Below are 22,673 nucleotides of genomic sequence, written 5' to 3' on the forward strand. Positions count from 1 at the left end.
GCGCTGGGCGTTGGGGGGGGGGCGGCGTCAGAGCTGTGGATACCGTTGACAGTTAGGCCTCTGTGCGCATGCGCAGTGATTGCCTCTTCTGAAGTGCGCAAGCGCGCTTGTGTTTGGCGGTATTGCTTGTGGCGGGTTACCCAGAAGTGGCAGCTACCCAAACGCGGATCCTCACTGCTGGGGTGTTGTGGCCAGGCGGGTTTGGCCTATCTCCGGCGGCGCTAGTGTTGGGCTCGGGAGGTAGTGGAAAGGGAGGGCGGGGTGAAGTCTCTGTGGAGCCCGCAGGCCTCGCAATGAAGAGGGTTTGGGGGTTCGGGAGGGAGAAAGGCCTGTCGCCCTTGGGCTCCGCTTCTGGCTTGCAGAGGCAGGGCAGGGGCGTTAGGCAGGAGAATAATAGAACTGACAACTTGCTGTTGGGTTACCACGTCCGAGACAGAGATCTCAGAAAGATCCACAAGGCTGCCTGCGTGGGCAACGTAGCGCAAGTGCAGCAGATTCTGCTCTTGGGGGAAAATGGCGTGGATGATAGAGACAAGATGAACAGGTAATAGGGGCTTGGAGGCTGGCAGGGAGGAGGCGGGACGGACCTGGGAGAAGAGCACACCTGGCCTAGCTCTACCTGTGCATCGGAGCCCTCCCTCGGGGAGCTGGGTTCTCTTCCCTCCTGAGGTCCTGCTGCCCCTCGGTCGTGGGAACCCTACGTGGTCTAGCACCGAGGCCGACAGCGTGAGCGGCAAAAACAAAATCTTCAGCTGCCCTGGCACGTACTCGTTACTTCCTGAATAGACCACTTGACTCTCAAGTTTGACGTGATTTACCCAAATTTCAATAGTAATACACACGAAATTAAGTGTGGACAACATGTTGTTTTTAATGGACTCATTTTCATACCCTAATGTCATACATAGAAAAGTGCATAATGGGAGAAATAATTCCTGTAATCAACTTCTGGGCTAGAAATTGTTGGGACAAAATCCAGTATCCAGTTTATGTCTGTGTACACTTAGGTATGTGTGCTATTTACTGAGGGACCTGGGAAGGACATTTTGAAGTGGAAGATGGCTCTGAATAGGAGGACTTCTTTTTCTCAAAATGTGTACCCTTCCTGTATTTGTCAGTTTTAGGTAAAGCAAATGAAAGCCTCCTGGTTTTTAGAATTTTGAGCTACACGTGCTCTTCTTGTGATGTCATTAAGGAAATTTTTGGACTCACTGTCTTGTACATCTGAAACTGATAGAACACTGTATGTTAACGAACTGGAATTAACCTAAGAACTTATGTTTTTATATAGGAGGTAGATTTGCCCTTCCAGATATCCAAATGTACCTGAAATTTCCACAAATTATTCATTTACAAACAGCTGAAAAGACAGATAAAGGAGTGGTGCAGAGTAGAACATGACCAACGCTCAAATATACATAAGACTTTAAAATTTGACACCGGTGACCTTTCATATTAGTAGGAAAAGGTGAATTATTCATAAGTAGTGGAGAAACAGCCAATTTGGAGAAAACTTATTAGAATGTTATCTCCCTAAAATAAGTTCCAGATGGGATATAAATTTAAAAATTGTAATATGCAAAATAAGAAAAGTAACAGAAAAAAACCCCCACAAATGCCTCTTTAGCATCCTAAAAATGACTTGAAAACAAGACTTTTGGGGGGGTGCCTGGGTGGTTCAGTCAGATAAGCCTCTGACTCTTGATTTCGGCTCAGTCAGATAAGCCTCTGACTCTTGATTTCGGCTCAGGTCATAATCTCAGGGGTTCGTGGGTTCAAGCCCTTCCCCCGGCTCCCTGCTGTCAATGTGGAACATGCTTGGGATCCTGTTTTACCTCTCTCTCTCTCTCTCTCTCTCTCTCTCTCTCTCTCTCTCCCTCCCTCCCTCTCCCTCTCTCCTGCTCCCTCTCTCTCTCTCTCTCTCTCTCTCTCTCTATTTCTCCCTCTCAAAAAAAATTGGGGCCCCTGGGTGGCTCAGTCGGTTGAGCGGTCTGACTTTGGCCCAGGTCATGATCCGGTGGTTTGTGGGTTGGAGCCCCGCTTCAGGCTCTGTGCTGACAGCTCAGATTCTGTGTCTCCCTCTCTCTCTTCCCCTCCCTTGCTTGCACGCTGTGTCTCTGTCTCCCAAAAACAAATAAATATTAAAAAAAAAATTAAATCAAGATTTCTCGAGATTGGTTTAGCAACATAAAAACCTAAAAGCCTCTATCAGAAAATAATATTATTAAAATAAAAGACAATGCACTTGCAAATATTTACAACATATTTGTATCAGACAACAGGATATATCTTCGTTTTACAGAGAAGTCTTTGAAATCAAAACGAACAACAATCTGTAATTTGGAATCATGCAAAGTACTTCTTTGCATATCTACAAGGGACCAGTGGACATGGGGAAATATAGCATCCCTGGGAAAAAATAAATTTAAGTTAAAAAGGGCCTGAAATACCGTTTTCCATCTACAACCTTTGTGAAAATAGAGTGATGGTGCTTATACTGCCGCTTAAAGTTTAAGTTGTTTTCGACTTTCCAATAGACAATTTGGTGTAGGTACCACATTTAAAAAATATGTATTCCTTTTACCCATCAATTTTATTTCTACTAAAATATCTTTAGGAAATCACTAGTGATAAATGACATACATTTTGCTTTTCTCAGCACTATTTAAAATAGCAATGTATTAAGAAGAACTCGTATAATGGCTTTTATAAGTAAATGGCATTACATCCATAAGATGGATATGTGATCATGGAAGGTGGCATGGATAATAGATATACACAGAGACGCAGAGCTGTGCTTTAGCTGATCATTAAGTGAGAACAAAAATCAGTGTGATCATAGGTACACACAAGCAGACTATGGTTTTATGTTAAGCCCCAAATTGCACAAAATGTGATGACATTTGTGATTTCTGAACCTTTGTATTTACATGCATTTTTCTTTTCCTTCAAAGAAAATCTGTGCTTTCTACAGGAAAAGGTATATAAAGGTCCTATTAAAAGTTTATTATCAACAGAAAGGGTTTATTATCGTTGAAGTAATCCTGGAGAAGAGCAAGAATATGAATCTTATATACATAAAAATAATTTCTCACTTTGTGTTAAAAAATATTTTCGGATGTAAAATAAGAAAAATGAGTTAATTAAAATGCTTTTTGAGGATTGGCATATCTGGACAACTTTTGGCCTCTTCAGAAGTAAAGGGAGTATTTTTTATTTGCACTTGTAGATTTTATTATGCATATATTAAGCATATACATATGTTTTCTGTTATAGGTAGCTTTATTACATGTAATAGGTAAATGATTTATATTAGTCATGAAAATAGAATATCTTAGTTGTGTGCTTATGAGAAAAAATAAGACCTAGCAAATATAAGTGATTATTTACTGTTTCAGAAGTATGCTTTCCTTTATATACCTTTTCTTTTCTTTAAAACTATTGAACTCTCCAACTGTATTTATCCACTCTTTCCATCCATTTATTTATCAACTAGAACCTGCACATATATGCTATAGCGGACATACTCTACCCAAGATCCTTTAGTTCTCAAAGACTTCATTTTGCACTGTATGAGCAGGATGAGAAATTTTATTGATTTATTTTCTAAAGATTTTATTTTTTGAAGTTTGTTTATGTAATTTTTGAGAGGGGTGGGGTGGGAGTGGGGAGTGGGGGGGAGGGGTGGAGGGACAGAGAGAGAATGCCAAGCAGACCCCGTGCTGAAAGCAGGAACTTTTCCAATACACTTTTCAAAGAGTCCCAGCACGGGGCTTGAGCCAGTGAACATGAGATCGTGACTTGAGCCCCAATCAAGAGCTGCACGCTTAACAGACTGAGCCACCCAGGTGCCCCAGCTGTTATCTTGTTTACTTTATGTTTTAAGTGTTGTTTATTGTTGAGGGTGAAAGCATGAGCAGGGGGAGGGGGACAGGGAGAGGAGGGACAGAGCATCTAAGGCAGGCTCTGCACCAGATTTTATATTTAAGTAATCTCTATACCCATCGTGGGGCAAATTTACAACCCTGAGATCAAGGTCCTATGCTCTACTGACTGAACCGGCAAGGCACCCCTAAGATGAGAAATTTTACATTGAAGTATTAGGACTTAATCTCAATGGAAGTTTTCCTCCTTCCTTTCAAAGTTTCTGGAGATAGGAAATTGTAAAAGATAACCTTTACCTGCCCTTTTGAAATTTATGAGAGGAGTAAGTACTAATATTGATCATTGGAAATACTTGATTTTCGTACAATCTGTAGACCTCAATATTTAATAAAATGAGCTGGTCCTGATCATTGGAATCCTGAGTTTCCTTTGGCTTAAACTTTCTTGAGAGGCAAAGTAAGAAGTCCTTAAAAATGTTTTCCTTTGGTTAATTTAGTCCTCTTTTCCTATAATGCTTTTCAGAACTAAAATTTATTTAAATGCCAATCATATGACTAGAACTGCAATAGACCTATTGTATATACCATCATTTCACATAATGGAAAGCACCAAGATTCTATGGTGTCCCACTATTTTATGTACCAATAAATTTTTTTCAAAGTCCTGCCAGTTACAGTTGTAAGACATCTTGAGTTATAAATTGCATTCCAATGTCAGAGATATTAAAATGTGACAAAATGAGCATCTTAGAATCATTGGAATGCAGTATTCTTGCTAATCCTTAAAACATGTCTGCAAAGTAGGTGTCATTGTATCAAGGTACCTAACTGAAGTGTTGTCTATGTAAAGCGGTAGTAATGGTAAAAATTATACTACCCAACAACTCTTGAGATGTTATTTGTGCTAGGAAGTGTTCTAAATTCTTGCATAGATCCTCACTTAAGCATCACAACGAGGTCTTGTGAGATAACTACTACGTATTTTATTTTATTTTATTTTATTTTATTTTATTTCATTTTATTTCATTTCATTTCATTTCATTTCATTTCATTTCATTTTGTTATGATCATTTTTTTTTGTAATCTCTACACCTACTGTGGGGCTTCAAACTCACGACCGTGAGATCAAGAGTTACATGCTCTTCAGACTGAGCTAGCCAGGTGACCCGAGACAACTACTATTTTTATCCCCTTTTGTTGAGGACATTGAGGATAAGTCTAAGCAATAACTAGTGAGTGACAGAGTTAAACTAGGATTGAAACCCTAGTGGAGCTGAATCCCGAGGTCATGCTCTTTCTCTTCAAACACGCTGCTCTTTTATTAGTGTGATGAGTAATCATTACTAAATATTGTACTTTCTCCAGAGGAAAACTGAATCTTTGTTTTGGAGGCATAGGAATAATATGCTACTTAATGTTTACAATTTCCTGAATTAACTGCATGTTTTGAGAGAGTGCACTATCATTTCCTAAAAAGTCCTCTCACTTTTTTAGGACTGCTCTCCATTTGGCCTGTGCCAATGGCCATCCAGAAGTGGTGACCCTCCTCGTAGAGAGGAAATGCCACCTTAACCTCTGTGATCATGAAAAAAGGACAGCTCTCATGAAGGTGTGTAGTAGCAGCTATGTCTGCCTGAGATGGATTTGATGTCATCCGTTGGAATGAAATGAAGTTATTGCCTTGAAACAAAACGAATCGGTGAAACCTGTGGCATGCTTACTTTAAATTCTCAGAATTTACACTCTGTTTCTTGGCATATCACTGACAGGCCGTACAGTGCCAGGAAGAGGAATGTGTAAACATACTATTGGAAAACGGTGCTGATCCAAATATTAGGGATGTGAGTGGCAACACTGCTCTCCACTATGCGGCCTTTGGTGATAATATATCCATAATAGAGAAGCTGCTGCTATACAATGCGAATACTGAAGCAAGAAATAAGGTAAAGAACTAATTTATACATTATTTGAAATTTTATATATATACATGAATATTTTAGCCTCAAAATGTTTTATTTCACACACACACACACACACACACACACACACACACACACACTCACTCCTGAATTCTATCCATCAGGCCCTGTCATCGTGGAAATAACTCCAATGCCAAGTCAGGGAGGGCTAGAAAAAGGTAGTGCCCACAGAAAGGGCAAAGTTGTATCTCCCAGCCACCCTTCCACCCCAGAAAGAAAATGTTTCCATTAGTGCCTATAAGTGGATGGTAGTCTCAGAGCCCATAAAGGACTAAAGGTCTAGTGAGGGGAGTGAGGTGATGATGGAGGCTGGGTGCTATGCAGGAGCTTAGGCAAGGGGTGCTGCTGGGGATAGGTGGGAGGAGGAATGGAGACCCAGACCCAGCAGGGAGAGCTTGGATGTGTGCAAGCGGGAGGAGAAAGCAGCAGGTTGTAGGTGCTGGGCACTGCAGGCCCCGCTGCTCTGAAGATGAGGGCATTGGGGTCAGGTCATGTCTTGACATCCAGTAAAGGCATCTACTTGTGTTGGTAGCCACTCGGCCAACCATGTACCATGTTGGGGTGTCCCACTTCAGAGAGTAGCTCCCGCTCAACCTTGTGTAGCTCCTCAGCAGGGTTGTAGCTGTACATGGGGAGTAGATGATGGCCACACTTGCTGGCCCGCCTGCCTTTTCCTTGACATGCATTACCTCTCACTGCTGAAGCCCCTGAAGGAACACCCTTGGTTGACACGGGTAGGGTCAATTTTACGTATTTGGAAGTTCAAGTATTCCCTGAATGAAAATATTTGGAAATAACTTATTTATCTCAGATTTCTTCTTTCTTTCTTTCTTTCTTTCTTTCTTTCTTTCTTTCTTTCTTTCTTTCTCTCTTTCTTTCTTTTGTTCTTTCTTACTTTCTTCCTTCTTATTATTTTTTATTTATTTTTGAGAGAGAGAGACAGAGACAGAACAAGAGTGGGAGAGGGGCAGAGAGAGAGAGTGGGAGACACAGAATCTGAAGCAGGCTCCAGGCTCCCAGCTGTCAGCACAGAGCCCAATGCAGGGCATGAACTCATGAGCCATGAGATCAAGACCTGAGTCGAAGTTGGATGCTCTACCAACTGAGCCACCTAGGCACCCCTAAGATTTCATTTTAAATAAGGATACTTCTATAGAAACATTAGAGAATACTGCTTTGTTTTATGTATTTATGGCAAATACTTATGAAAACAATATATTTGTTAAACGTAAAACTTATTTTGTTTTCAAATATTTTTTCCCATCCAATTTTTTTTTATTAGTGAAAAACAACACAGGAAAGCAAAATTTGCCCTAGGCTTTGTCTTAAAAGTCAAAGAAAACAAATGCGTTTTACAATAAAAAATATTGCTGCTGTTGACAAGTTCACATTTGACAGAAAAGTGATTTATAAAAATGGGATGTATCTTTTATTGGCCAAGGCTTAAGAGGAAAAAGGGGAAAGGAGGGAGCAGTCAGAACTAAGTGGGCCAATTTGGAAATTTGGCAAGTGAGAGAAAATAACAAGAAGAGGCTGTTTGTTTTATTTTTCCCCCCTTCAGTTTATATGTTTAGTCAAGGAGTCTTCAATTTTCGAGAGGAATAATTGTTACTTACGGAAAGGGTGAGTTGTAAACCTGCCTAGAGACCAAGTGTAGGAGGACTCAGAGGAAATCAGATTGGCAGTGAACAGGTGGTTGATGAAGTGGGCAAGGAGAGGAAAGAACAAATAATTAACTGTCATATAATCCTATTCTGGCAGAAACAGCCACTTAGATAAGAGTCTAAACTCTGTTCTGAAATCTAGAATATCTTGATGGGAAGTAAGAAGTTTAAAAGTAATGAAATCAAGTTGCATTTTGACTTTACATTTAGTCCCTGTTCTACCTCTGCTCAGGGAAATTAAATGCAGTTTTGATAAGTCATTCTTTTGGCTAAATCTTCAAATGATAGAGGGAGTTGGCCACATACATGAGACTGATGTGATTGTCTGCTGCACCAGCTCTCAGCTAGAATTGTGGTGGGGAATCACAGTGCTCTGAGGAAGTTTCAATTTTTTTTTTACAAGCCTAAACTCTCCCCTGAAGAGTTTGAGTAAATCTAGTAACATATATACATAGACATGGATATTTAGAAATATTGTTTTCGAGACTGTGCTACAACTCTTGGTTCAGAACTACTGGGGTGTGTGGGTGGCTCAGTCGGTTAAGCATCTGACTTCAGGCTCAGGTCATCATCTCACGGTTCACAAGTTCTAGCCCCGTGTTGGACTCTGTGCTGACAGGTTAGACAGAGACTGGAGCCTGCTTCATATTCTGTAGTCTCCCTCTCTTTTTGCCCCTCCCCTGCTCGTGCTCTTTCTCTCTCTTTCACAAATAAGTGGACATTTAAAAAAAAAAAAAAGCTAACTACTGAAGGGAGGGGTACCTGGGTTGTTCGGTTGATTAAGCGTCCGACTTCCACTCAGGTTGTGATCTCATGGTTTGTGAGTTCGAGCCCCACATTGGGCTCTGCACTGATGGTGCAGAGACACATGAGAGTCTCTCTCCCTGCCCCTCCCCTACTCGCTCACGCTTGCTCGCTCTCTCTCTCTCTCTCTCATATTCATAGCCATTTGGTTATTACAAGCAGTGTTTTCCTGATTGCAAGAGGAGAAAGTCTTGAATCTTTTTTATTAGTTGAAGCTATGTGACAGACTGTCTTATGATGTCTGTTAAGTTCATATAGCCCTGGCATAATCCAAATGGTAGTTTTAAACATGGAAATGTAGTTAGTGACAATACAGTTGGGAATTGTTTTAATAATTTAGTTTCAGCATAGTTGTGAACTAATTTGTCTATTTGATTAACAGTCTGGGAGAATTAAACACAGATAGATTGCAGTTTTAATAAGCGTTGGAAAAAATCTTAAAGTGGTGTTACGAGTCTTTTTGTTGTGATTCTTTTAGACAGAGAGAGTGTGAGTGGGGGAGAAGGGCAGAGGGAGAGAGGGACAACCTCAAGCAGGCTCCAAGCTCAGTGCCAAGCCTGATGCAGGACTCAGGCCCACACCCCTGGGATCATGACCTGAGCTGAAGTCAAGCGTCAGATGCTCAACTGACTAAGCCACCCAGGCTCCCCTCTTATGAGTCTTAATAGCAATTTTTATTACATGTTGGGGCCTAAGTGTTTGGTAAAACGTGATACTGATACTTCAGGAAAGATTTACATACAAATATTTGCTTTATGCACAACCAAAATACCCGTGGGCTATTGACTAAATTTGGCCCCTGGATGTGTTTAGTTTCCTCCATAAATTGAGTCAACGTTTAAAATTATGACACTCATGCAGAAATCTGGATTTCAGACTCTTCTTACAGAATCATACCGGGTACTTTGAGCCCATACTACTGTTTGGTATGCATTCCAGCGGCTGCCCTTTTTATATGAGGCGTGTGTGTCTCCAGTTTGCTACTGTCCCACTTAGGTTCTTCACTTACTCGAGTCACCTACTTTGCCTCCATAAGCATTGCGTTTGCAATTACTGTTTTATGATCTCTCTCTCTCTCTCTATATATATATATATACATATATGTATATATATACATATACACACACACATATAAATATATATACGTAAATATATATATATATATATATATATATATATATATATATATACATATATATTCTTAGACTGTGCTAATCAGATCTCTTTTGGGACACAAAGAAACCTTGGTAATTTTTTTTAAGTTAATTTTGAGAAAGAGAGAGAATCCCTAGGAGGCACTGGGTTTGAACTCATGAATCATAAGACCATGACTTGAGCCAAAGTCAAGAGTCAGATGCTTAACTGACTGAGCTACCCAGGCGCCTCTGTTTTATGGTCTATTTTGATAAAGTTTTCAAGGTTTTGAAGGCAATCCATATTGATTTATAATTATATTTTGTATTTTATGTTAATGTCTTCGGAATAGGATTGAATTTTCCAAGTTAGACTTTCTAAGTTGTTTTTGTATTGTATGTATTTTTTAATGTTTATTGATTTTGAAGGAGAGACAGCACCTGCATGAGTGGGGGAGGGGCAGAGAGAAAGGGAGACACAGAATCCCAAGCAGGCTCCAGGCTGAGCTGTCAGCATAGAGCCCAGTGCAGGGCCTGAACTCACAAACCATGACATCATGACCTGAACCGAAGTCGGCCTTTTAACTGACTGAGCCACCCAGGTGCCCCATAAGTTAGTTTGAAAACAAGACACTTTTTCCTTCTGTGTACTATAAATCATCGTATTCCTGGGGCGCCTGGGTGGCTCAGTCAGTTGAGCGTCCGACTTCGGCTCAGGTCATGATCTCGCGGTCTGTGAGTTCGAGCCCCGTGTGGGGCTCTGTGCTGACAGCTCCGAGCCTGTAGCCTGCTTTGGATTCTGTGTCTCCCTCTCTCTCTGCCCCTTGCCCGCTCATGCTCTCTCTCTCTCTCTCTCTCTCTCTCTCTCTCTCTCTGTCAAAAATAAATAAACATTAAAAGAAACAAAATTTGAATAATCGTATTCCTATTGGAATATTTGCAAACCGTATTAGATTAATCATGGTTACAGTTGAATAGGTTATGCCTATTGCAGACAATATTCTCTTTCTCCTCAGCATTGTTCCCCCCAAAATGCAAATAATGTAGTCACTTTCATTATGCTAAACACGATCTGTAGAAACCAGTGTTTGAATTTTTATTGATAAGCCATTATATTTTTATTTCCGATTTATATTTTGCCTAAAATATAAAGTAAGTAGCTATTCCAGTGGACACTGGAATACACCTAGAATACAAACAGATTGTTTTAGTAGTAGATATGCATTAGGGTCCCAGGATTATTATAATTGAGAATAAAATTTCATATTGAGCTTCCTAACAGTTAAGATAAAACTTTAGCATTTTATAATAGGAGAAAGCCCATGGGCTATTTAATATTAAGGAATCAAAGTTCATTTGAAGCTTATCTCTTGGAGTTCTGAGCCCATCTCCTTAGTGACCCATTTGGAGCAGGAATGCCTTATGTTGACATCTCGGATGTCAGTGGATCCTGATACCACTGACAGAAGACAAGCAAGTTTGTATAACTTGGGGAAAAGCTTCACCTTTATCGGAAAGCTCTCCAAACTATATCCCTGAAACTCTGATTCCTCAAATGTGAATGTTTGCCACAAAAAGGATGGTCAAATGGGGATCGAGCAGATTTAAATGGATTTCTGTAATGCCAGACATATAATGCAGTTTTATAATATTTCTCAAACATAGGTGATCATGAAATCTTTCCATTGGGACATAGTACTTACCTTCTGGCAAAGTACGTATTCTTTGGAAGATAATTTAAGAAACTGCTCCAGAGATCATCATTTAGGTTATTAATTCAGTAAAAGTACTTAAAGCATTTACTGCTGTGTTTTGGAGTTTGGAGATATAGAGATAAGAAATAGCCCCTGCTCTCAAGAAGCTCTTGGTTTAGACAGGGAACAATAACTACAGTATACCGTCATGAGTACTGTGATAGAAGCAACGATCTTGGAACCAGTCAGTGTTTGAATTGAGTTTGGGAGAATGACTGCATATAATCTGTTGAAGAAGGTGGAGGAGGGCTATTTTATTAACAACAATTTTTAATGTGTATTTCTTTTTGAGAGAGAGAGAGAGAACGAGGGCAGGGAGGGGGGGAGACACAGAATCTGGAACAGGCTACAGGCTGTGCGCGGTCAGCATAGAGCACAATACAGGGATCAAACTCACAAACCCTGAGATCATGACCTGAGCTGCAGTTGGTCACTTAACCAACTGAGCCACCCAGGTGCCCCAGTGGAGGAGGGCTATTTTAAAGAGGAGCAGCAGCAGGTGAAAGCACAGGGGTGGGAAGGAAGAGGCCATTTTTTATTTACTCTTTGTATTATATGTTTAAGTTTAGAGGATCTTTTGTATGTTTTAAAATTCCGTATGGAAAGGTGTAATTTTGTAAATTCTGAATTGTTTTTGCTCTTTTACAGGATAACTTCACACCACTTCTAGTTGCTGTAAATGAAAACAAACAGCAAATAGTGGAGGTTTTAGGAGAAAAGGCGGCAAATATACATGCAGAGGATAAATTAAAAAGGTGCAGTAGTTTTCTTTTAAACCTTAGTATGGTTCTAGAGTGGTAATAATTATTCAAGTCAGGAAGATTAACTTCAGAAGAAGAAGATTAATTTATAATTATATGCTGAAAAATGTCAACACATCACCAGTTAGGCAGAAAGCAATTAATCTGACTGGGCAACATGAAGAACAGGGTATAGCAGAATTCATATTCCTTGATGATGTTGACTCATGTCATTTGCAGGGTTTATTTTTAAGTAGGTTCCATGCTCGGCCTGGAGTCCAACACTGGGCCTGAACTCATGACTCTGAGATCAAGACCCGAGCTGAGGTCAAGAGTCTGATGCTCAACCAACTGAGTCCCCCAGTTGCTCCTGCAGTGGGTTTTTTTGTTTGTGTGTTTGTTTTTTCTGCCACACGATTTTGTGTTAACTAAAGGGATTTCATATTAGTTTTATAAAGGGTGGACTCTCAGCTCTTAATTTACTTTATGACACAATATTGGCCTTCTTAACCCTTTTATGGTATTTTTTTTAACTTCTACTTCGTAGAGGCACCTAGGTGGCTCAGTTAGTTAAGCATCCGACTTTGGCTCATGTGATCATCTCATGGTTCGTGGGTTGAACCCCACGTCAGGCTCTGTGCTGACAGTGTAGAGCCTGCTTCAGATTCTCAATCTCTCTCTCTCTCTCTCTCTCTCTCTCTCTCTGTCTGTCTCTGCCCGTTGCCCACACTCTCGCGTACACTCTCTCTCTTTCTCAAAATAATCGTAAATAAACTTAAAACAAAAAGAACTTCTACTTCATATACATTTTTCCTTCAAAGAAGTATATTGGGGTGCCTGGGTGGCTCAGTTGGTTAAGTCTATGACTTTGGCTGTGGTCATGGTGTCATGGTTCGTGGGTTCGAGCCCCACGTCGGGCTCTGAGCTGACAGCTCGGAGCCTGGAGCTGCTTTGGATTCTGTGTATCCCTCTCTCTCTCTCTCCCTCTCCCTTGCTTGAGCTCTGTCTCCCAAAAGCAAATAAATGTTTAAAAAAAGATGCGTATTAAACATAAATAGGAGTTGTTTGGTCTTCTGGATGACACTTTTCTTTAAATTGCTTTTTTTTTCTTTTTTGAGGAATACTGATGTCGTTAGGTGATCTCTAAGTGATGATTTATTGCTATTACCAGGTCTCATCAGGTGTTACCCTTTTTCATGTCCAGTATATGTACTTTTGATTTTATTTTTAATTGGCAGGAGTAGAAAGATGAAAGATAACTTTAACTGAATAGACTTTTCCTTTCATGAGGATAAGTTATAGGTGGGTGATAAAGAAGGAAGAGATGTGCTTTAGATTCACACAAGGCTAAGTTGATTCATAGCTTTCCTACTGGCTAGGTGTTGTGACCTTGGGAGAGTTACGTATCATCACTAACTATGTTTCCTGATATGAAAAGGATGATGATAATATATCCTTCAAGGGTGGTTGTGCGTAAATAATATTTTATATACATAGCATTTAATTTAGCGCCTACCATAGGCTTATCAGCATCCTTAACTATAATTATGCCTATTTTGTTAGCATTCGCATTAAAATATTATCATTTTAAGCCTGCAGATAGTTTCTATAATTACTTGACCTCTACATGGCTTTGAAGTGCACTGTATCAGATTAAGGAAGACATGGGGAATTCTTTTTTTAAATCTTTACCTATTCGGATAAGTGACCTCAGCATAGTTTCTTGTTTATCAAAGGACTTAAAATTAGCAACTCTATAATACATCACCCAAGTGGGACAAGAAGCTTCCTTTTTGTCCCTTCATTTTGGCCTTGGAGATCATTTACAAAGATGAACACTGAAACATGTAAATGGTCGATTCTGAACAGATAGGCAAGATATTAACCTGATACAGCATATCAAATTAGCTGTTTCAATAACTCTAGATTCCTAAGAGTGAAGTTATCTCTGTTATTTTAGAACAGCCTTCATGCTTGCTGTAAATTATGACGCAACAAATGTAGTCAGGCTTCTTCTTCAGCAAGGTATTGACCCTTTTCCTCACGATGTATATGGATGGGCTACAGATGAATATGCTAATATTAAGGGTTTTAATCTGTAAGTGTTTGTATTAAAATGCTAGTTATTACTAAACTGAGTGTTAAAATAATGTAACTGTTATCTTCGTATGGAACAGATGGGATTTCGTAGTTTGGTCAGGCAGTTTGGGAATGGCAGTCGGGTAGTCCACAACATGAGCCAGAAATCAAGCAAAGGACTAGACTAGTTGGAAGTAGGAATGTGTGCAGGATTCTTTATCTCTGGACTTTTGAGACCTTTATCGTCCAGGATTATGCATTTCATTTCAAGTATAACCCCTCTGCATGGGGCACAAATAATGTTACATCTCTGCGTTTTCTAACTAGTAACCTGGGTCCTGAAATGTTCAGTTTTGTAGAAGACCCTGTACTTTCCTTTGAGGGCTATCTCCTGTACTCTGTCCCTTGAATTTTACAAGAACCTAAGGAGCACCCTAAGACCAAAGAGACAGTCCTCTTTCACAAGTCATTTGGAGGGGACAAAAGGGCATCTGATCATTCTACAGTTTTCTTTGATTCTGTTTCTGTGGCATTGCTGTTGAAACTGGTGCTGCAGTCTGGTCGTGATTGACCTTTGCTCCCAGGATTCCCTTGCTGATCCAGATTTTTCAGTGTTCATGGTGATCCACACTTAGATTTCAAAGTTACAAAGTTTCTTTTGTTCATTGCACATGCACATATGCTCAGCAGCTATCCCAAAGCACCAGCACCCTGTTGGGGCAGCTGGGCCTCCTGGCTTTCGCCATACACCCCTGTCCCTCCACGCTCAAAGACCTTATGTGGAACCCATATCTTAGCCTAGACTTTCCTTATGAGTTACCCTTTGCGGATCTTGTTTGTCTTTTTTTTTTTTGGCCAGAAGATGTTAGTTGGGACCATTCTAAGCTGTCAGAGAGGTTCAAATGATGCTGCAGGAAGAGATCGGACTTCCCTTTCTCCTTTGTTAGTAGATCTGTACCCCTGCCTTTTTTTTTTAAGTAGGCTCCATGCCCAGCGTGGAGTCCACCATGGGGCTCGAACTCATGAGCCTGAGATCAATACCCAAGATGAGATCAAGAGTTGGATGCCCAACGGACTGAGCCACCCAGGTGCCCCTGGACCACCACTTTAAATCCTGTGGAGCATCTTTTCTGAGGTCATGGAAGGTCTCATCTTGCCCTTCCCAGAGTAATGAGCATCACCTAAGAGGCCATGGCCTGAGAGGCCATGTTTTGGGTATAATATCTCATTAAATCCTCTTATCAACCTTGTAAACTAAGGCAGTAATTTCCCTTGTTTTATAGAGGGAGATTTTGAGCCAAAGAGAAGTGGCTTCTCCAAGAACAAATAGCTATAGGTTATAGAGCTAGGACTTCTGAGTTCCAAACCCTTTCCATTCTGGCAAGCGAATTCTAATTATTCTCATTACTATTTGATGTGTATTTACTTTTGATAGAGGGAGACAGAGTATGAGCTGGGGTGGGGGGTGGTTGCAGAGAGAGAGGGAGACACAGAATCCGAAGCAGGCTCCAGGCTCTGCGCTATCAGCACAGAGCCCGACGTGGGGCTCAAAGCCATAACCCGGGAGATCATGACCTGAGCTAAAGTTGGGCGCTTAACTACCCAGGTGCCCGGGCCAGCTAGTTTTCATTGACTAAGCTAGAATGCCCTCAATTCATGACTGGTTCATCTTCCTGTTTTTTTCTTCTTTAAGTACAGACTTAATGAAAGGCTTCTAGAATGTACAAATTTGAAGTATATGGGGTAATTCAAGTTTTGATATTTGCTCTGATATTATTTAAAATACTCTAAGAATTTGATGTATTTGGTAAATGTTTTTCATATCAGCATTAAAATAGTAATATTATTTATCACCCTTTTTTATACATAGCAGTGACGAAATAATTTGCCACCATAAAGAAGAAATCATGCTTAAAAATTCTTTGCAAAGTAGCAATCCAGGTAAGACTTTACATAGTGAATTGCTCTTGGTGGTCCTAACATAGGTAAAGTCAGAGTAAGGGTGTTTTGATAATGAAAGAACAATGGAGAAAAGAACACCAATGTGTAAATTGCATGTGTATTCATTTTCTTTCTTAATTTCTTTCTTTAGAGTCCAATGTTCAGAATGATTTAAGAAGTTAACTGTAGGTAATTGAAAATATGAGGCAGTATTATCTGAGAACAAATTCATTATTTTAGTCATGACCCCTAAAATACCATGTGACATCTTTGTGTAATAAATACGAAAATGCTTTGTTAACTGTTTATTTAATTTTGAGAGGGAAAGAGAGAGAGAGAGAGAGAGAGAGAGAGAGAGAGAGAGCGAGCAGGAGAGGGGGCAGAGGGAGGTAGACAGAGGATCCAAAGCAGGCTCCACCACTGACAGCAGAGAGACCAATGTGCAGCTCAAACTCCTGAGCTGCGAGATCACGACCTGAGCCAAGGTCAGATGCTTCACCAACGGAGCCATCCAGGTGCCCAGAGGAAAAAAGATTTTTAAGTTAGTAGGTTTTATGTTTCCTCCATAAACATATTACAACAAATTACACTTGCTATAAAAATGGATCTTTTATAAAATGTTTACAAATGGATTATATTTAGTAAATATTGTTACCTAGTGATTTGTCTCATTAAAAAATTAACCAGCGAGGGCCGCGTGGGTGGCGCAGTTGGTTAAGCGGCCGACTTCAGCCAGGTCACGATCTCGTGGTCCGTGAGTTCAAGCCCCGCGGTCAGGCTCTGGGCTGATGGCTCAGAGCCTGGAGCCTGTTTCCGATTCTGTGTCTCCCTCTCTCTCTGCCCCTCCCCTGTTTATGCTCTGTCTCTCTCTGTCCCAAAAAAATAAATAAACGTTGAAAAAAAAATTAACCAGCCCTAAAACTGGGAATTCTACAGTACTTTCCTGGTACCATAAACAAATGGCAAATCATAAGAACTGCAAAACTTAGCTAGTGTGCAGCAATGCCAATGAGATTGTTTTTTACAGATAGCTGCCAGTAGTACCGAAGAAAAGCAATGCCTTGTTGAGAGGCATAGGTTATTTCACATATTGTACCAAGGTCTCACCATTATCAACTTCACTCCTCATAAATCAAAACAGAAAGAGAGGGGCGCTTGGGTGGCTGCATCAGTTAAGTGTCCAACTCTTGATTTCAGCTCAGGTCGTCATCATCTCACAGTTGGTGAGTCGGAGTCCTGTGTCAGACTTCTCTGTCGGGCTCTTTGCTGACAGCTCAGCTCAGAGCCTGTGTGGCATTTTCCCTTTTCCTTCTCTCTCTGCCCCTCCCCTGTACATGCATGCTCTGTCTCTCTCAAAATAAATAAACATTTAAAAACAACAACAACAACAAATCCAGAATGAGATATGTTGACTTCATTAGAACAATGTTTTCTTCTGTTTCTTGGAGAATTGTCACGACAGTGTAATTTTGTTAGAATAAGATACTCTGTTGCCATTAGTCAAAATTTTATCTTCATAAGTATTCAAATAGGGCAACTTGGGCTCCAGGAATTATAATAAAAGCACAAAGATGTTTCACAATCACACACACACACACACACACACACACACACACACACACACAAAATGCTACTGTTGCTCCCTAGTTGTGGCACCTAGTGCACTGCACAATCTGAAAAGTAGGAAGAAAGCTTTAACCTGGTAGACTGTTACCAAAGACCTTCTGTAGGTTAGTTTTGGAAGTTACAGCAAAGGCAAAGATCGAGCAGACAGCGTTTGGATCATGAAGGTGCTCATAAGAGAATAGAGCTGTCCCTGCGGTTTTTGAAACAGAAAAGTTTCTGTGGTTTTTAAAAATAATTTTCAAAGGAATCATTTTTATTCACGTCCATTTGTTCACTTCACAAGTCACTCTTAAGTGCCTTTTAGCTACTAAGTGTTATCCTGTTGTAGAATACAAACATTCAAAAACCAGTCTCTGCACCCCAGGAGTTTGTTGTTATCCCTGTCATTTGTATTATTTACTCTCTTTAGTGCTTACTAGGTGCCAGAGTCTCGTAGAGTTTATAATTATCATTGTTATTTTGTATTGGCATTTGTTCCAGTTACCGTAAGTTCACGGTGAGGAGTCAGAGTTTTCAAAGACTGGGTAGAATCTACGGTAAGCATGCAGGGTGAGTAGTTCAGTTTGCCAGGTAGAGAGGCAGAATGACAATGTTTGGCAGGACCAACATTTGTATGTTTGACAATGTTTGTAAACTGTCACGATTACGTGTTTGGCGGAGTACAGTACAGCAGTGCAGAGGCGAAGGTGTCCGAGTGAACTTAGCAGGATTTATGAGCAGTTGGGTTTTGCTGGTAGAAAACGTGTGCTATGGGAATGGTTGGGAATGAGGTGACTACGTAGGTAAGACAAGCTTATGGAAGTTTGTCAGTGCTATCGAAAGGAGTAGATCTTACCCGATAGGTCTCGGGAAGTTTCTTTGGTAGAATGCTTTTAGCGGCAAATAATAGGTGACTTCTAACAGCGACGAAAACAGTAGGAACCAGAAATGTTTTGATGGTTCGGTGATGTCATCAGGATCCCAGTCGTCTCTTGTTCAGTTTTGGAGTTGGTGGTGTTTTTATTTCTCCTTTCCGGGGTGGCTAATTAGCGACAGCTCCAGGTATCATACTCTCACATGGCAACATCCAGTGGGTGGGAAGGACTGCTTTTCTTTAGGTGTTTCTTTTCACTAGGAAGAGGCTTGCAGTAGCCTTCCTCTAGCATTTTAAAGACTAGGTTACATCACATACTCACTCCTAAACTGGTCCCTGGTAAATCAGGTACTGTGATTAGCTTAGAATAATCCTTTCTCTTTTTGAAGCCAGGGTGCGGCCACCTTCTTTGTGTATGGAGACAGTAATATCCAAATAAAATTGTGATTCTCTAGCAAGAATGAAGAATATGGAAGGGCTCTTAGGGAGGGAGGCGGCAGTATTTGATGCAGGGAGTTTGGAGAATTTGAAGCCGAAGACTAAGAAGATTAGATTTGAGTTAGGACACTCTGGTTATGGCATAAAATACAGATCACCAAGCCTTTTTCCCTAAAGAGCCAGTGAATATTTTAGGTGATGTGGTCTCTCAGCTCTGCCCTTGTAGTGTGAAAGCAGCCGTAGCAATATGTAAGTGAAGACCTGGGACTATGCCCCAATAAAACATTATTTACAGAACCAGATGGCAGGTTGTGTTTGGCCTGTGGCCGTAGTTTTCTGAACCCTCATATGGAGGATAGGTTATAGGAAACCACATAAAGAGACTGGGAGGCAAAGGAAGCTCTTGTTTTCTTAGCCTGGTATTAGTCCATTGTGAAACTTTCAGCTGTGTAGATTGAAAACGTCAGGGGGTTCAGTTTATTCCATTAATTTTTTTTTTCTGGGCCTTGGGTCTTTCTCATTTGTTTTGCTGAAAATTTTTTATTCATTTAAGAAATAACAATAATATTTGGTGGCTTTTTTTTTCCCCTGTGAAAATCATCAGTTAAGAACTCATGTTTGACTAGGGCAGTAGCAGGGGAAAGATAAAGCAGAGACAGAAACAGTACAGTTAATATGAGTTTATGATTCCTGAATATAAAAAGTTAGGGGGTGAGAGAGAACTCTCAGAAGATTCAGAGGTTTCCAGGTTGTGCACCAGCATTTGAATTGGACATGAAGAATGAGTAGGACTTTATCAGATGAACAGAGGAGAGCAGCAGGAATGAGGAAGACCAGTAGTTTTCTGTAGATGTTGACTTTGATGGAATATCCATGTAGGATATTCTCAGTATTTGGATAATTGAATCATAGGAGTTTCCAGCTGGAGATAGACCTTCAAGATTGGAGGTGCAGATTTGAAATAATCTGCTGAGAATTATTAGGCAGAGTCATAGCTTGGATAAAGATTGAGCTTGTCCATGATGGAGAACATGGAGAATGAGAAGGCCAGTGAACAAACCCTGGGGATACCATTTTAGAGAGGATGGATGGAAGAATGGCAGTTAGTAAAGAAGACTGAGGAGTGCTAGGGAAAAAGTAGGCGAGGAATTAGAGGAAGTGATGTGGAGAAAATTTTCAAAAACTTCAAGCAGGAGTATTTTATCAAATTACCACAAAGAAAGTTGGATTTAACTTTTAAAAGTTCTCTGGTGGTAACCTTTTCAAAAGAACAATTTTTGAGTTAAGGCCTTTTATTGACGTGGTTGGTGCTTTCGGTGTCCAAACGTGGACAAATAACATATCAACCAAGGTCCTATCTAACTTTTTGTAAATGCAACACCTACCCAGGCAGGGTCAAGGGAAAATGGTCTAGCCTGGTGAGTATACTTGCCCAGCATTTTTCCATAATTGTCAAAACCTAGGAGTCAAGTGTGAGGAAAAGTGTTGTCGTTCTTACCTGCTGCTTGTGGGAGTACTTGAGGTTTTCCTCAAGTCCTTGATGAACTCTTCTGGATGAATACTGGGACAAAAATCTGGCAGCAACAGCTGGAAGCCACTGTCAGGCCCTGTCTCTGGAATGGAATCCCGAGACAGCTGTATTTTTAATCGCTTTAAGTTTTGATCAGAAATAGTTTCTAGAGCAGCAGACTGGAGAAAACGACCTCGTGTCAATATGTTATTGCAGAAAACTAATATCATAACAAGGAGAAAATGTCAGGTGATGCGCTGAATCTACTAGTTCTCCGTAGTTTGGGAATTCTAGTGATGTCAGTAAAAAAGTCAATACGGGATTATTTTTGCTTGTGTCTTTTTTGTTATGTTTGAATACCTGACTGTATTTTGTTAGTGCTGTCTCTCTTTATTTTCTTTTGATTGGCCTTCTTCTGATATCTCTCCTTTTAGTCTGCCTTTCTGAATTTCATCCCTAAAGAAAGCTCTAAGGAAAATTGTCTTGGAATCTACTACTATTAGAGTACATTTCCACCATATGCATGTTGAACATATATGTATATTTCCTTCTAAGGCATTGGGCTACCTAATCTCAAGTTTGTGTCATCTTTATGAGTTTCTTAGGCAAAACGACTTTCTACCTGTACACACAGTGATAGTGATAGTGATAGTGATAGTGATAGTGATAGTGATAGTGATGATAGTGATAGTGATAGTGATAGTGTCAGTGGTGATGTCCTGTCAAGATTGAAAGCATTTTCTGGATTGTCAGGTAGAAATTTTTGTAGGGTACAGTTTTAAAGTGAACTGCTTTAATATTTTTTTCACAAATTGGTTAAGCTGTGACTTAACAAGAATATGTGGCCAATTGGAATACCAAGTTTTGAACCAATTATATAGAAGATAACTCACTTTGCCTTCCCCCAAATGGGTCCTATTGATCTTCAATGCTCAAATCTGCTGTTTTCAGGGTGGAGTGGATAATTCCCCTGACAATTTGGACACAGTAATTATGACTTTTTGATTATTTTGGCAATAACTGCCTTTAATAGGTGAACTATATTTTTAATTTTCTAAGAAATTAAGGAAACGAAACAAAAAGAATATAATCGGTAGTATGTTTTTATACTGGGTCTGATAGTTCTGCTTTTTCTAGAACGATCCCTGTTACTTCTTTGATTCCTATCTGCCAGAAAAATGAACTAAGTCCTAGTGAGTTGGAGAAAATGAACTGATTTTTCATATTTGAGAGGAACTTGTATATGGTAGAACCTACTGGCAACCACCAGGATTCTCTCTCTTTTGTTTTTCTGAGTAAAATAGGAGTGTTGCTTGTTTCACACTTTCTGGCATCATGATTTCATCTATTCCTTTGAAACCTTTCTTCAAATGGATATATAGGAATGGAGGAATTTTCTAGGCAAATACCAAGAAAAAGAGATTCCAGGACAGGTATTCTGTGACATAACCTTCTGACTGTAACCACGTGTAAGACATCAACCCAAATAATAAAAATTTCATATAACGCAGTTGTGTTAGAGGCTCCCCAACGGCACCCAGATTTGATTATTCACTAGAAGAGCTCACAGGACTCAGCATATCGTTGTACTCATGCCTGTGGTTTGGTACGGGGACAGGCTAGGAAGGCCAATCAGCACAGAGAAAAGGTGCATGGGGTGAAGTCCAGAGGAGACCAAGCGCAGGCTTCCAGGAATCCTTTCTCGATGGAGTTAGCAGAATGTGCTTAATTCCTCCAGCATGAAATTAGGACAGCGCAAGTGAAATGTTGTCTGCCAGTACGAGGCTTATGGGTACTCAGTGCCCAAGGTTTTCATCAAACGCTAATCACATAGGCATCTTCTCCTTAGCATGTGCCAAAATCCCAGGTTTCCAGAAGGCAATCAAGTGTACGGCCTTAAGCACATTGATTGTACCAGCACTTAGGCACAGTGAGCCACTCTTAACCAGCTAGGAAATGGTGGGAACCTTCCTTAAGTCCAAGATCCCAGGGAACAACCAAGGGCCAGTCATTCAAGGAGGATGTTCTGAGGGTAGCCATCTTTGGCCTGCTGGATGAAATCTGTTCTGCATAGGAATTATAGCCCTGACTTAATTTTTGGTGGTGTCTTAAAATTGTATTTTACTAGCAAGTAATATGGTTACCATGGTACTGGTTTCAGTTTCATCATCCGTATGAAGTAGGTATTTGTACAACAAAGACTAGGGCCGTATAAGGTCATTATAATCTTTTTGATGTGATTAAGCTTTCATTATGATTCTTAGATAC

General features: G+C 40.3%; 2 protein-coding genes across 4 annotated transcripts in view; one reads left to right on the forward strand and one right to left on the reverse strand.

Moving 5' to 3' along the window:
* LOC123381124 (ankyrin repeat domain-containing protein 26-like) overlaps positions 1-22,673 on the reverse strand; it is a 297,965-nt gene that overhangs the window by 101,569 nt on the left and 173,723 nt on the right. The gene's annotated exons all lie outside the window — the stretch shown is intronic.
* LOC111559036 (ankyrin repeat domain-containing protein 26-like) lies at positions 68-16,325 on the forward strand. Of its 2 annotated transcripts, none has more exons than XM_045041253.1 (5): positions 68-544; positions 5,379-5,493; positions 5,654-5,827; positions 11,867-11,973; positions 15,911-16,325. In XM_045041253.1, exons 1-5 carry the CDS (start codon positions 294-296, stop codon positions 16,020-16,022), a joined length of 759 nt encoding a protein of 252 aa, XP_044897188.1. In that variant the 5' UTR covers positions 68-293; the 3' UTR covers positions 16,023-16,325. The 2 variants fall into 2 exon arrangements, with proteins under 2 accessions (XP_044897188.1, XP_044897187.1); XM_045041252.1 differs by having other exon boundaries at positions 69-544; positions 15,908-16,324.

The sequence above is a fragment of the Felis catus genome, chromosome D3 (assembly GCF_018350175.1).
Source record: "Felis catus isolate Fca126 chromosome D3, F.catus_Fca126_mat1.0, whole genome shotgun sequence".
NCBI classification, from domain to species: Eukaryota; Metazoa; Chordata; class Mammalia; order Carnivora; family Felidae; genus Felis; species Felis catus.

Bases quoted from the DNA above. Each gene is read 5' to 3' on its own strand.
- LOC111559036 (XM_045041252.1), top strand. From the start codon at position 294: ATGAAGAGGGTTTGGGGGTTCGGGAGGGAGAAAGGCCTGTCGCCCTTG. The intron at 5,828-11,866 runs GTAAAGAACTAA...GCTCTTTTACAG, and splicing joins ATACTGAAGCAAGAAATAAG to GATAACTTCACACCACTTCT. The intron at 11,974-15,907 runs GTGCAGTAGTTT...TTTTATACATAG, and splicing joins GCAGAGGATAAATTAAAAAG to CAGTGACGAAATAATTTGCC.